The sequence below is a fragment of the Canis aureus genome, chromosome 23 (genome assembly GCF_053574225.1).
Source record: "Canis aureus isolate CA01 chromosome 23, VMU_Caureus_v.1.0, whole genome shotgun sequence".
In the NCBI taxonomy this organism is placed as follows: domain Eukaryota; kingdom Metazoa; phylum Chordata; class Mammalia; order Carnivora; family Canidae; genus Canis; species Canis aureus.
In genome coordinates, this window is record NC_135633.1 from 10,092,973 (window position 1) to 10,107,003 (window position 14,031).

Sequence of the window (14,031 nt, forward strand, 5' to 3'; positions counted from 1 at the left end):
TGTTTAGAAAGTAGCATTGTAAACATAGCATTTTAGATAAGAGAGATGTGTTTCTGTTTATTTTTGATCTTTTAAGAAGTGTCTAAAATATTTCTTCACTGATTTTTTTTTTTAATTTTATTTCTTCACTGAATTGCAAGTATTCTAATAGAGATGAAATTTAGGCAAACCAAACTCCATATAAAATGAATTTATTAAAATAATTTCAGTCTTTGCCAACATGGAAATGGAATATTTGGTTAACCTTCTGTGTGTTCACCCCTGTGGGTTTTGTAGATATTCAGGATGTGGCCGTCTACAAGAACGAGCTGTTCTGTTTGCACCTAAACGGGAAAGTCTCACATCTTTCTCTATTGTCTGTGGAACGCTGTGTGGAGCGCCTGCTGAGGAGAGGCCTGTGGAACCTGGCTGCTCGCACTTGCTGTCTTTTCCAAAATTCTATTATTGCCAGCAGAGTGAGTCAGAGACTTACACGTTCATCTGGGTTGTTGTTGTTGTTTTTTTTTTTTTTTTTTTTTTTTTTAACTTTTTATTTATTTATGATAGTCACACAGAGAGAGAGACAGAGACATAGGCAGAAGGAGAAGCAGGCTCCATGCACCGGGAGCCCGACGTGGGATTCGATCCCGGGTCTCCAGGATCGAACCCTGGGCCAAACAAAGGCAGGCGCCAAACCGCTGCGCCACCCCGGAATCCCCATCTGGGTTGTTAAAACCACCCTAGCTTGCAAGAGTGTGCTAGAAAGTTGCTTGTCTTTATTAGACCTGTCTGTAGGACCTACAGATAAAGCAGCAATAAATCACTAAAGGAAGTATGGCAGACAAATCTAGGGGTGGGTGTGGGTAGAGGGTAAGAAAAAGGGTGGGTATACTTCCCATTTTAAAAAAATTACATTCTCAGAAACTTCCTTGAGTTTCAGGCCTTGTTTTAAGAGGGATGATTGTATGTACAATAACTCTCAATTTTTAATTCCTAAGATGATTCTCATTAAGTCTTTCACTAGCTTGTTAAATCTTTTTAAAGCACTTTTGAGATTTTATGTTCTCTGTTATACCTCTTTCAGTATATTGGCCACTGAATTTAGATTTAGTTATAAATAGTAAGCTATTCTATTTGATTTCTGCTTATCCTTTCATTAGGGAAGAAAATCTTTGACTGCAGATAAATTGGAGAATCTGAAGTCTCAACTTCAGTCTCAACTGGACCTCACAACCTATAGTGATCTAATTTCTCAACTGGAAGAATTGATTTTAAAATTTGAACCTTTGGATTCAGCTTGCAGCAGTCGGAGAAGCTCCATTTCATCACACGTAGGTTTTCTTTTACTTTTCTTTTCTTTTCTTTTCTCTTTTCTTTTCTTTTCTTTTCTTTTCTTTTCTTTTCTTTTCTTTTCTTTTCTTTCTTTTTTCTTTCTGTCTGTCTATTTAAAGGTTTTGTTTATTTATTCATGAGAGAGAGAAAGAGGCAGGCAGAGACACAGGCAGAGGGAGAAGCAGGCTCCATGCAGGGAGCCCGATGTGGGACTCCAGGATCAAGCCCTGGGCTGAAGGCGGCGCTAAACCGCCGAGCCACCTGGGCTTCCCCAGTATTTTTACTTTTTAAAGGGTTTATCTGCACAGTAAAGTTTTTCTTCCTTAGAAAAGAAATATCCCTTAAGATCCCAAAACTTATCTTTCTTTCCATATAGTAGATTTAGGGGAAAGGGGATGGAGTTGTCAAGAGGAGGCTTTATTTCAGTTGTTGGGCAGCCCTTAGGAAGCCTCTGGTTACGTGTGTCTTGGAGCTACATTTTATTTTATCATTATTTATTATATTGTTTCCAGACATAACTCATATAGCCTCTAGCACAAGTTGAGTTGCTCCTAATATGTGATTTCAGATGCTTCATGCTCATTGGAGTCTTAGTGTAGCTCAAGATTGCTTCCTTACTGCCCCAGTCTCACAGCCAGGATTCACAGAGGCAAGCTAGAGAAAGATGGTAGCGTTCTGTCATCCGTACGAGAAAGTGATCCAGCTGCCAGGGACCTACATCTTGCTTACCAGCTTGTTCTATTAAGCTATAATTGTGGTTATTGACTTGCACTTATTCATATTGGTTTTTCTCAAAAAAAAAAAAAAAAAAAAAGGAGTTTCACTTTGATTTTTTGGGGATTCTTTTTATTTGTAGGAAAGTTTCAGCATCTTGGACTCTGGTATATATCGTATCATTAGTAGTAGGAGAGGCAGTCAGTCGGATGAGGACTCTTGTTCCCTTCACAGCCAAACTCTCTCAGAAGACGAGAGACTCAAAGAATTTGCCTCACATCCAGAAGAGGACCAGCCAGATCCGTGCTGGAGCTCACGCGGAAATGAAGGTGATGGCAGTGTGCTTTGTTGGCTGCTGATAGGAAGCAGTTATTTTCTGTGACTTCTATTTGCCAGGGTTAACTTGTGCATCTAATTTTCTACATGGTGTTAATAATTTTTATCATGTTGATAGACTTTCCACTCAGACCTGTAGATCTGCTTGCCCCTGGGAGAGTGGGTTTATGTTCAGTCATGTTTTTCCCCCTCTTGCTTAGGCTAACATCGATATGGTCCCTAATTTTGGTCATGCATCATTGTGCTGGAAAAGTTAAGAAAGGAAGTCATTAACCAAAGGAGTAGAACAATTTTATCTTGACTAACCAAATTATTTTCCATCAGGAATGAAAAATTACCACAGTTTTGGGGGCCATGGCCTTCACTTTTCGATGTTCGAGTATTCCTGTGACTGAACTATTGAGAAGAGATTAATAGAGACTCTAAACTTCCTTTTTGACTTATGGGGATTCAGGGTTAGTAGGACAATGAAGGTACCTGCCTAAGTGTTTTATATGTGGACCATCCCGTGCATCTTGTAAACCTGTGTTCTGCTCATTTGTATCTGGGTCAGTTGTGATTTTGGTATGGAACCCTTCATTTCCTTTGGTTTATTCATTTCAGAATTTTTCTAAAGATAAAAAAAAAAACCTCCTGTGTGATTAAATTTTGTTTCTTTTCCCCGATTCCATTCATCAGACAGTGTTTCTCATGCTCCCGTGACATTTGAGACAGATAAGAATGAAACATTTCTCCCCTTCGGCATTCCACTATCATTTCGTTCTCCATCTCCTCTTGTGTCTCTTCAGGCTGTCAAGGAAAGGTAAACTAATCTGTCTTGCACTGAATCCTGTTTCTGGTTTCACTTCAGTTGTCACATTAGGTACTTTTGCACTGAGAATGGAAAGACATTTATTTATATACTTTTAAAAAGATTGTATTTATTTATTTGAGAGAGGGAGTGCATTCGAGAGAAAGCATGATCCAGGGAGGTGGAGGCGGGCAAGGGAGGAGACTTCCCCCACTGAGCAGGGATCCTGATGTGGGGCTTGGTCCCAGGACTCCAGGATCATGACCTGAGCTGGGGTGCCCTGTAGAAAGACATTTTAAATGAGAAAAAATGAAAGCCTCTTGGTTATTTCTATATAATGTGTTATTTATCTGAGGCTATTAGCTTCTCATTTCTGTCTTGGGCAGTTTAGCTTCCTTCTTTGAGTACTTGGATATTCAAGTTGTTAAAATGTGTCCTCCACTTCAGACAGAGCAAAGTTTGAAAAATCTGTTTTTTCCTCATCTCTGATAGAAACAGTTCCTATATATCATTAGTCATTTCTTGATACTTTCTCAGTTTGGGCTCAGAATTGGAGACTCTTAGGAAGTCTTTCTAACTACTCTGTGAGCCTAGAATTAGCATTTAAGTTTGAGAGCAGACTTTGTAAAGCTACTTAACTGCTTATCTGAGTCTTACTGGATACAGTTTTCTGTTTTGGGTTTTTTTTTTTTTTTTTTTTTTTTAATTCCAGTATAGTTAATATACAGTGTTATTAGTTTCAGGTGTACAGTATAGTGATTCAATTACTGGGTACAGTTTTGCTTATAAAGGAGGCTGTATTGTGACTAGTTAGCCATTGAGTGTCATGGAGAAATTCTGTTATTTCTCTGGCCAGGCTGAGGCAGGTGATCATATGGCCTCCTTTGCCTAAGTTGACAGAAACATTACAGACATAGCTGGAGTTAAAGATTTTTTTTCTTTAGCATTGAATCCAATGAAGTGAATCTTTATTATATTGTAAATTTTACATGGGCCTTATAGGAAATACGTAGTTGATTAGGGAAGTTGCTATAAGCATAATCTTTTTTTTTTTTTTTTTGTATTAAGTCCAAATTACCTTACTAGGAGTACAGGAAAATAGAGAATGCAGATACAGAATTTTCCATTCTTGGGAGTAATGAGGGTTTTTTTTCATATTACTTTTTTGCTATTTGACTTCTAGTGTTTCTAGCTTTGTACGTAAAACTACTGAGAAGATTGGCACCCTTCATACTAGCCCTGATCTGAAAATAAGACCAGAACCCAGGGGTGATGAGCATTTATGTGAAGAGGATATGAGTCCAGTCATCTGCCCAAAGGAAGAAGACACTGAGTAAGCTCTTGCATATAAATCTGGGTAAATTCTAGAGGACTCAGCTATCATTTTGGAGAAAGCCATAGACAGTGCTATTAGGGAAGGCACATGTATGACCCTGTTCATTGTAGATTGTGTAGTTCACTAAAAAATGTGAATGCCATAAAGGTTAAGTGTTGGAAAATGACATCCATCCATGGCGAGTCTTTTGAGAGAGAATTTTAAGTTAGCTCCTGTTTCATTTTTGCTCTCCCTTCCCTCCAATTTTTTCAAACTTCTGGGTTGTTAGAGTATTAGATTAAGAGTAGGATGATCAACAATTGAGGCCTTGTCCTTGCTGTGCTTCTGACTAGCATGTGACCTTGGCTAAGTTACTAATGCTCTCTGGCCTGTCAGATGAAAGCATTGGCATTAATGTCTTGGCACGTACTTTCTCAGGGGATCTGAGCATTGGAAGCACACAGGTTCAGCACTCACTCAGGAACTGAGAGCCCCATAGGCCCAGGGAATGTGGACAGTCAGAGGAAATAGGATAGGTCTGTGAATCCAAGTACTTAACAGGGAAAAAAGTACAGGATTGCCGTGGCATTGAAAGCCACCTCAGTCTGACCTCAGCCCATCTTTCCAGCCTCACTTCCATCCACATCCTTCCAAGCACTTGAAATTCCAGTCCTGGCAGAGTACTGGGTGGATACACCTCACGCTGTTTCTTTCACTTGCATTCCTCCCACCCCCACCCTTCAACCCCTTCCCCTGCACCATTTTTCCTAACACACATACTGCCTCCAGGGGAAGGTATCCCTTGATTGCCTCATCAGAATAATTATTCCTTTTACTGTGCTTTCGTAGCTCAGTTGTGTTGCTCTTTAACATTTATTTTATTCTCATTTATGTAATAGTTATTTGCATACTTTTCTTTCTCACTTGAGTTTATTCATCTTTTTTTTTTTTTTTTTTAAGATTTTATTTATTTATTCATGACAGACAGAGAGACAGAGACACAAGCAGGCTCCATGCAGGGAGCCCGATGTGGAACTCGATCCCAGGTCTCCAGGATCACACCCTGGGCCGAAGGTGGCGGAAGGTGGCGCTAAACCGCTGGGCCACCAGGGCTGCCCGAGTTTATTCATCTTAAAGCCATGGACCATTTTTCTATATTCCTCTGTTTGTGTCATGTAGTATTAAGTACAGTACTTGCCACTTAGTGAGCACTTAGAAACATTTGTCCAAGGAAGCTCTAATCCCCTCCAACTCTTTTCACATTTTTCTAGGGACAAAAAAGAAGTAATTAGTCAACCTCCAGAAGAAGACAAGTTCCAAGAGCTCAAAGTAGCGACAGCAGAAGCAATGTGAGTATTTATTTTTTAAGATTTTATTTATTCATTTGAGGGAGAGAGAGCATGAGCAAGGGGATGGGGTTGGCAGAGGGAAAAGTAGGCTCCTGAGCAGGGAGCCTGATGGGGCTCGATCCCAGGACTCTGGGATCATGACCTGAGCCAAAGGCAAACATTTAACTGAGCCACCCAGGTGCCCCGAGGACGAGAGAGTTTTATAGTGAATGGGAATGACTTCAAGGTCGTCAGTAGTGGTCCTCAGACAGTGTGGGGTAGAGGTAGTCTCATTGGTAATTGAAATTCAACAATTAGTATTCAAGTTAACACTCTCTGTATTTTCATCTTGCTGAGATAATTGTCAAAGAGTTGAAAAGTAACATTTCAGATCAGTCTTTTATTCAGTAGGTTTGTTTAGCATGAAATAAATTTTTTTTTTTTTAAAACAAAACAAAAAAACACATGGAGCCTAAATTTCACATTGGTCTGTCTTGTATAGGACCAAGCTACAAGATCCACTGGTTTTGTTTGAACCCGAGTCTCTGAGAATGGTCTTACAGGAGTGGCTTCCACAGTTAGAAAAAGCATTTGCCGTGAAGGACTTTTTAGGCGTTTCAGATATTGGCCACTCATCTATGATGTCAAACCAGGATGTGCTGTTGTTTGAAGAGTCAAAAAAGGGAATATTAGATGAAGATAACAAAAATGAAAAAAGAGACTCTTTAGGCAATGAAGAAATTGTTGCTCCAACAGCATGTGAATCTACAGAGTGTGTGAAGGAGCCCTCGGATGACCTTTTCCAAGTATGTGCTCCGTGCAGCATAGCTGACGGTCTTCAGAAGGACCTGGCTGAATTGACAACGTTGTGTTTGGAATTGAATGTATTGAATTTTGAGACCAAAACCACAAGCGGACACGCGGACCATTCTTTCCAACAGCACTCTCCTGAAATTCTGGCTTGTCAGTTCATAAAGAAGTACTTCTTCCTCCTGGACTTGAAAAGAGCAAAGGAGAGTGTCAAGCTTAGTTACGCTAACAGTCCTGGTGTTTGGGACACTTTTATTGAAGGATTGAAAGGTAATAATCAGATTGCCTTGTCACATAGAAATTAGTATAGAGCACAATAGCATCTTAGTATTTTCACATTTAAAAAAAAGAAGGCTGGTTGCCTTCTCTGAATTTGTTCAATTACTTACTGCCTGACACAAATAGGAAATAATGAAAGTGGGAAAAAATGATCTTAAAAAACCATATATCAGGGCACCTGGGTAGCTCAGTTGGTTAAGTATCTGCCTTCAGCTCAGATCATGATTCCAGAAGTCCATGTCCAGCTCCATGCTCAGCATGGAATCTGCTTCTGCCTCTCCCTCTGCTCCTCCCGTTTTTCTCTCTCTCTCTCTCTTTCTCTCTCTCTCAAATAAAATCTTAAAAAAAAAAACAAAAAACAAAAAACGCATATATCAGAAATTGAAGGTTGGGTTTTTAGAAATGATCTGAACAGATGCTACCCTTCTGCTAATGATGTGATTAAGGAAAACAGCTTTGGGGATCGTTCCTTAGGATTTGTCCTCAGAGCCCTTTGAAAACTACTTCAAAAAACTACTTCGTTTTAGTGGTGCCTGACTAGCTCAGTCAGTGAAGCATATGATTCTTGGCCTCTGGGTGGTAGGTTTGAGCCCCACATCGGGTGTAGAGACTAAAACTAAAATATTTTAAAAATACTCACTTTAGATTCATATGTGTGTGTGTGTGTGTGTGTGTGTGTGTGTGTGCAGAGATATCTTTTTAAACTACAAGTAGTTGTTTTTTGTTCTTTTTTTTTTTTTAAACTACAAGTAGTTTTAACTAGATCATCACTCACTTGACCTGGCTATAACTGATGTTCGTTAAAAATAGGTGAAAATTTAAGTTAATGTAATTTATTTATTTATTTATTTAAATTTATTTTTTATTGGTGTTCAATTTACTAACATACAGAATAACCCCCAGTGCCCGTCACCCATTAATGTAATTTATTTTGTTCAAAAACATGGAGTAGAGGCACTGGCTCTAGGAAAAATGAGAAATTTGGTATTGGTCGTAGATTGATCTATTCTGTTGATTTAGTATATAACAGATACGTGCTAATATGTTATACTTTTTTTAGGGTGATAGTGGGTTATATCTTGGTTGTGTGTTCTTTTCTCACTTAAAAATTATAGTGTATTTTGCCTCCCAATTTGATTTTAAGGTCTTTAAAAGTAGGGATTGTGTCTTACTCTTTTTTTATCTGTCTTTCAGTGCTTAAACATTGTGCCATGCACGCAGTAGATCCATGACTAATGATTGTTGAATGAATGTGTTCATGAACTGAATATTTACAGCTATGAGATGAAAGGAAAAGGGTGTGCTTTATCTTTCAGAATTGGCAAGTTCCAATCCTACATATATAGAGATGGAACAAGGAGACCTCCCAACAAGACTAAAGTTATTGAATGACTCAGTCCCCTTTGACAATCCTTTGTTGATTGCTTATGCTGCCCGGTAAGTTGTCGTATATGTTGTTTATATGAATAAAGCATATTTTTTAAATTTTTGTCTTAATCTCTAAAATTTTACTCAGTTGCATGGTGGGCAGTCTCTTGTTATTTTTATTTCTAATAAGTGCTTAGTGTAACCAAGTTACATCATGTCACTGAAGTGAAGACTAACTTGTTTTGTTTTTAAATGCAGATTGTATGAGAGGTTTGGAGAATCTGCCCTTCGGTCCTTAATCGGATTTTACCCATCTGTTTTGCCTTCGGATGTCACGCAACTTTGTCATCATCATCCTGCTCAGTTTTTGGCCTATTTAGACAGTCTGGTGAAATCGAGGCCTGAAGAACAACGGTGAGAAGGCGAGAATATTTGCAGACTCCCTTTGCCTTGATAGGGCATTGTTTCTTTGTAGAAGGTACTGTAACATTTTTACTGCCAACTGCCGTAATGCTGAGGCCCCTACTATGGAAGAGGACGCCTCCAGCCACTACCCTCTGTCACAGTCCGCAGCACACACTATAAATGTGTGCATACCACACTTCTCTTCCCTACCATCCCCCTCATCCCCCAGGGATTCTCAGATGATCAGTGTACATTTAACCCCTGCTTCAGGTCTTAACGCTAAGACAGATAAGCTTCCTTGTTGTCTGTGCTGCTCAGTAGGTTTATTGTCAACCTCTTTACTGATAATATTCCAGCTTTCGGAGGAATCTCATCTTTTTGTGGATCTCAGTTCCAGCTTTTTGTCCCTTTTTTAGGCTGAGGCCTCATTTCCTATTTCTGCATTGCTGTTAGTTGTTGAAGCTAGCAACATCCATCCCCCACCCCTCCCACCCTGATCACCTTTTTTCCTCTGATTTACATTTGCCATGCTGGTTTTTATTTCTCTCTCTCTCTCTCTCTCTTTTTTTCTTTTTAGGCCTTTAGACATTTACCTTATTATCTTGAGCTCACCTGTTCATTTAAAAGGCTGTAAGATTTTTTTTTTTTAAGATTTTATTTATTTATTCATGAGAGACACACAGAGAGAGGCAGAGACATAGGCAGAGGGAGAAGCAGGCTCCATGCAGGGAGCCTGATGTGGGACTCAATCCTGGGACTCCGGGATCACACCCTGAGCCGAAGGCAGATGCTCAACTGCTGAGCCACTCAGGCATTCCAGCTGTCAGATTTTCACCAGCATTTCTAAACATTTCATAGCAGAGCGTTTTCAAGTTATTTCACCTACTATTTTGATCCCCTGGTAACATTTTTTTTCACTTTCCCAGATTTTATGTCTCCTTTCTCGGCATGAAGATTGGTGACTTTTATCCCCACCTTTCTTTTAGGCCCTCCTTTCTTGAGTCTCTTCTGCAACCAGAGTCTTTAAGGTTGGATTGGCTGCTTTTGGCCGTGTCCCACGATGCTCCCCCAAGCACCAGCACAATGGACGATGAAGGAAACCCCAGGTACAGAAGCGCACTTTCTAAGCTCTACAGTTCTTTTGGAATGGAATGCCTTTATTCACATGTAGCATTCTTGGCTTACTTGAGGAATAGTGATGGAAGAGACTGGCTCAAATCATGGTAGTAATGAGACTTAGTGGGTCTGAACATGTTTTGAGTTACAGATCTTTTTTTTTTTTTTTTTTTTTTTTTTTAATTTATTTATGATAGTCACAGAGAGAGAGAGAGAGGCAGAGACACAGGCAGAGGGAGAAGCAGGCTCCATGCACCGGGAGCCCGACGTGGGATTTGATCCCGGGTCTCCAGGATTGCGCCCTGGGCCAAAGGCAGGCGCTAAACCGCTGCGCCACCCAGGGATCCCTGAGTTACAGATCTTATATAAGAATCTGATGATCCAAAAAAAAAAAAAAAAGGATCTGATGATCCTTCTCAGGAAAAATGCACATCCCTGCACAATTTTGCACATGATTTCGGGTTAAACTGATCCCCCTGAACCTCTTTCATGGATCCACATTAAGAGTCCTTGATACAATCTATAGTAGAGGGAGAAAATTGTATGTTTTCTCCCTGGAAATTTCTAGACATGGCTTGGGACTAAAAAAAAGAATTCATTAAAAAATACACACTGATACGTGTTCTGTATTAGAAATGTTCCTAGTGTTTTCCTCTAGGAGAGCTTTTTAAAAGCCCCCCCAAGTGCCTATCTTATATGTCTATACAAAAGGTCTAGAAGGACATACAGTGGCAGTCTGTGAGTGATGGATTATAGACGTTTCTTTGCTTTTGATGACCTAAAATGTGTAATTTTTAAAAATAGGTATTTGTATAGGAAACATAGCTATTTTTAATTTTTCAAAAGCCAAGTAGAAATGTTTGAAAACTATAATAATAATGGAACAAATAAAATTAAACTGTATTCTTATCTATCAGATGATTTGAAAAAACAGGTTGTGGAACGTATTTCCTATTCAATTTATTTAGAGCTTTTCATTTTGCAGGCCTCATTCACACTTGTCTTCATGGGGCTACAGTCAGCTGATGCTTCATCTCATTAAACTACCTGCAGATTTTACAACCAAAGAGAAAATGACTGACATCTGTAGGTCTCATGGGTAAGTAAGAATTTTTTAGAAGCTGAAGTTAAGATTAGAATCATCTTATTTATTAACAGCTTTGTAGTGAAGGCCCTGAATTGGTATGATTTTCATTTGGAAATTCTCTTTACTAGGGAAAAGTATCTTTTGTTTTAAGTGATAGTAAATATCTTTTTCCATTTAAACTTTGTGAATGTTTTTTCATTGTGTAGAAGAGATTGGCCCTTGCTAATTCCTCTCTCCCCCTGGTCCTTAGTAGCTAGCCCTAGTTCTCAGGCACTTAGATGGTATTTAATTAAGCTCCAGACCATGTGATAGGAGTTACAGTTGATACAGGATTCCTGAGAAGGGAGAGATCAGAATGTGCTCAAGAGAAGTGCTGGTGAAGGACTTCAGAAGGAGGTGAGACTTTGGAGGTAAAGTCCTGAAGGCTGGACAGGATTTGTATTGATAAAGGAGCCCAAGAGGAAGGCAGGGCAGGTGAGCAAACCAGCAATAGCAGGAGCATGAGAAACTGACATTGCTTTTTATCCATACCACATAGTAGTTATTTATTGTTTGGCAATGTTATTTTAGGGCTCTACCTGGATTATAATCTTTTGGAGATAGGGACCTGTGTCTGCCTTTTTCCTCATAATGCCTTAATTCACAGTGGTAGGTTCTTGATATGAATTTGTTCATTAATAATAAGGGATGAGACTAGCCAGGTATATTCACAGTGGTAGGTTCTTGATATGAATTTGTTCATTAATAATAAGGGATGAGACTAGCCAGGTATGGTGGGTGATGAGATCATGTAGGACATTGGTGGCTTGTCAGAAGAATTTAGTTATCAGTAGAGACCTTTTAGAGTTTTTGGTACAAAAATGACAAAAATGGAGCTTTTTGGAGATCATTTTCTGGTGTCATATATGAGAAGGATTGGAGGTAGGAGTGCCAGCTAGGAAGCTGTTTTAGTAATTCAGATATGATTGAATTGGTGATTAGTAGGGCAGCAGAAGGAGCACATCCAAGGGACATTCTGAAGGAAAATGCAGTGGGACTTATAGACAATGGGTATAGCAAATGAAGGAGGGGGTAGAGTCAGGGAAAACATAGTTTGCATATTTGGGGAAGAAACCTGAAAGTTTATAAAATATATTATCTTACATGTTTCATAATTGGTGCTTAGCCTCAAATGTTAGTATTTATCTCTAGCTTTTATTCATTTTACTTAAACACTTTAGATCAGGGCTAACTAATATAACTGTCTGTGATAATGGAAATAGTCTTCTACATTGTCCAATATGGTAGCCACTGGCCACTTGTAGCCATTGAGAACTGGAAATATGGTTTGGTCAGCTGAAGAACTTTTTATTTAATTTAAATTTAAGTAGCCATGTGTGGCTAACATTTACTCTATTGGACAGTACAGCTCCAGATAAATTTGCTGTTTTAATTCCTTTCTTTAACTTTGATCTCTTTAAAGTTTCTGGCCTGGATATCTTAGTCTTTGTTTGGAGTTAGAGAGAAGAAGAGAGGCCTTTACCAACATTGTGTTCTTGAACGATATGAGCCTGATGGAAGGGGACAATGGTATGTAAATCCCAATTGGTTACTCTTGGTTGTAGTATTTTAGAAGTCACTGCAGACATTTCAGTAAAGAAATCTAGTGAACATTTTAATGATCCTGTATGTAATTCTAGCTAGCTGTCAAATCTGTGGAGGTTTGGGAGCTTTTTGGGATTTTTTTTTTTTTAATCTATGCCACTTAATATATATATGAAATCATAATTAGGAATAAACTACAGACAACTTTTCTATCAATGAGTGCGTACTATATGGTATGTTAGGCATCATATACTAGGTGCTTTCTCACTTGCTGTTTAAATGAGATGACAAGCTGTTGGAATTGTTACTGTTATTTCTATTTTACCAAAGTTTTAAAGAGGAAGAACAGTTTCCCCAAAGCCATGCAACTAGTGGAAGAAGTGTTCAGACCCAGGTCTCACTATCTCTAAAGTTTGAGCTCAGATTGTTTTTTGTTTGTTTGTTTGTTTATTTGTTTTTTTTTATAGATTTTATTTCTTTGTTCATGAGAGACTCACACACACACACACACACACACACAGAGAGAGAGAGAGAGAGAGAGAGGCAGAGACACAGGCAGAGGGAGAAGCAGGCTCCATGGAGGGAGCCTGATGTGGGAATTGATCCTGGAACTCCAGGATCAAGCCCTGAGCTCAGATTCTTTTCTCAGCACCATGCTGCCTTTTACACAGGCAAAAGTTAAGATATCATTAAAATGAATTTAAAATGGAGTGGCAGCTTTTCCTAAGCCTTCACAGATATTTAGATACTTAAATTTTTTTCTTTTTTAATTTTCATCAATCCAGCACAGATAAAATGACAATTAGAAGGCCAGAACTTTGACACACTGATATCTGAGATCTGAGAGCCCATCTTGAATGTTTTGTAGTGCTACTTCATTCCTCTTAATGCAAAGATGCCAACCTTGTGACATCAGCAACCTTCATTCAGTAGTGTGACTTACAGGCCAGTTCAGCCCTGTTGGTGTAGGAGAGGGAAAGTTAGAACAGAGCAAAGAAGCCAGTTGACTGGCAAGTGTTAGTTTCAGATGTCCCAATATTACTGAGGTCATTTTTGTTTCAGAAATGAAGAAGAGGCCCAGGTGGTTCTGTAGGACTAGAACTGTACAGTTCTGAAAAATAACCAGAATAATTAAGATATACATGGTATATATATTTAAACTCATAACATAATGTTTATTATAAATTAAAACTGAGGATTCAGGAAACATAAAGAAAATAAATATCACTTAAAATCTTTTCTGCCTAGGGATCCCCGGGTGGCTCAGCAGTTTAGCACCTGCCTTTGGCCCAGGGTGTGATCCTGGAGTCCCAGGATCAATTCCTGCATCAGGCTGTCTTCCTTGAGCCTGCTTCTCCCTCTGCCTGTGCCTCTGCCTCTGTCTCTCTGTGTCTCTCATGAGTGAATAAATAAAATCTTAAAAAGAAAAAATCTTTTCTGTCTAGATAAAAGGACTGAATATTTTGTCTAAAGCTTTTATTTATTTGTGAGACAGAAGCAGAGCATGAGTGGGGAGGAGGAGGCAGAGGGAGGAGGAGAAATAAAGCCCCTGCTGAGCAAGGAGGGCACAGGCTAGGACCCTGAGATC

General features: G+C 39.1%; 1 protein-coding gene across 6 annotated transcripts in view; it reads left to right on the forward strand.

The window, feature by feature from the left end:
• Positions 1-14,031, forward strand: part of HPS5 (HPS5 biogenesis of lysosomal organelles complex 2 subunit 2) — a 44,763-nt gene that overhangs the window by 27,426 nt on the left and 3,306 nt on the right. For 5 of the 6 annotated variants that reach the window (XM_077866277.1, XM_077866274.1, XM_077866275.1 and 2 more), the window contains 12 exons: positions 277-455; positions 1,140-1,310; positions 2,168-2,354; positions 3,040-3,163; positions 4,335-4,484; positions 5,738-5,815; positions 6,297-6,874; positions 8,200-8,320; positions 8,510-8,665; positions 9,643-9,762; positions 10,758-10,871; positions 12,322-12,428. In XM_077866277.1, the coding sequence (XP_077722403.1) occupies positions 277-455; positions 1,140-1,310; positions 2,168-2,354; positions 3,040-3,163; positions 4,335-4,484; positions 5,738-5,815; positions 6,297-6,874; positions 8,200-8,320; positions 8,510-8,665; positions 9,643-9,762; positions 10,758-10,871; positions 12,322-12,428 (2,085 nt within the window). Of the gene's footprint in view, positions 1-276; positions 456-1,139; positions 1,311-2,167; positions 2,355-3,039; positions 3,164-4,334; positions 4,485-5,737; positions 5,816-6,296; positions 6,875-8,199; positions 8,321-8,509; positions 8,674-9,642; positions 9,763-10,757; positions 10,872-12,321; positions 12,429-14,031 lie in introns of those variants that run through there. The other variant, XM_077866279.1, reaches the window with a different exon arrangement.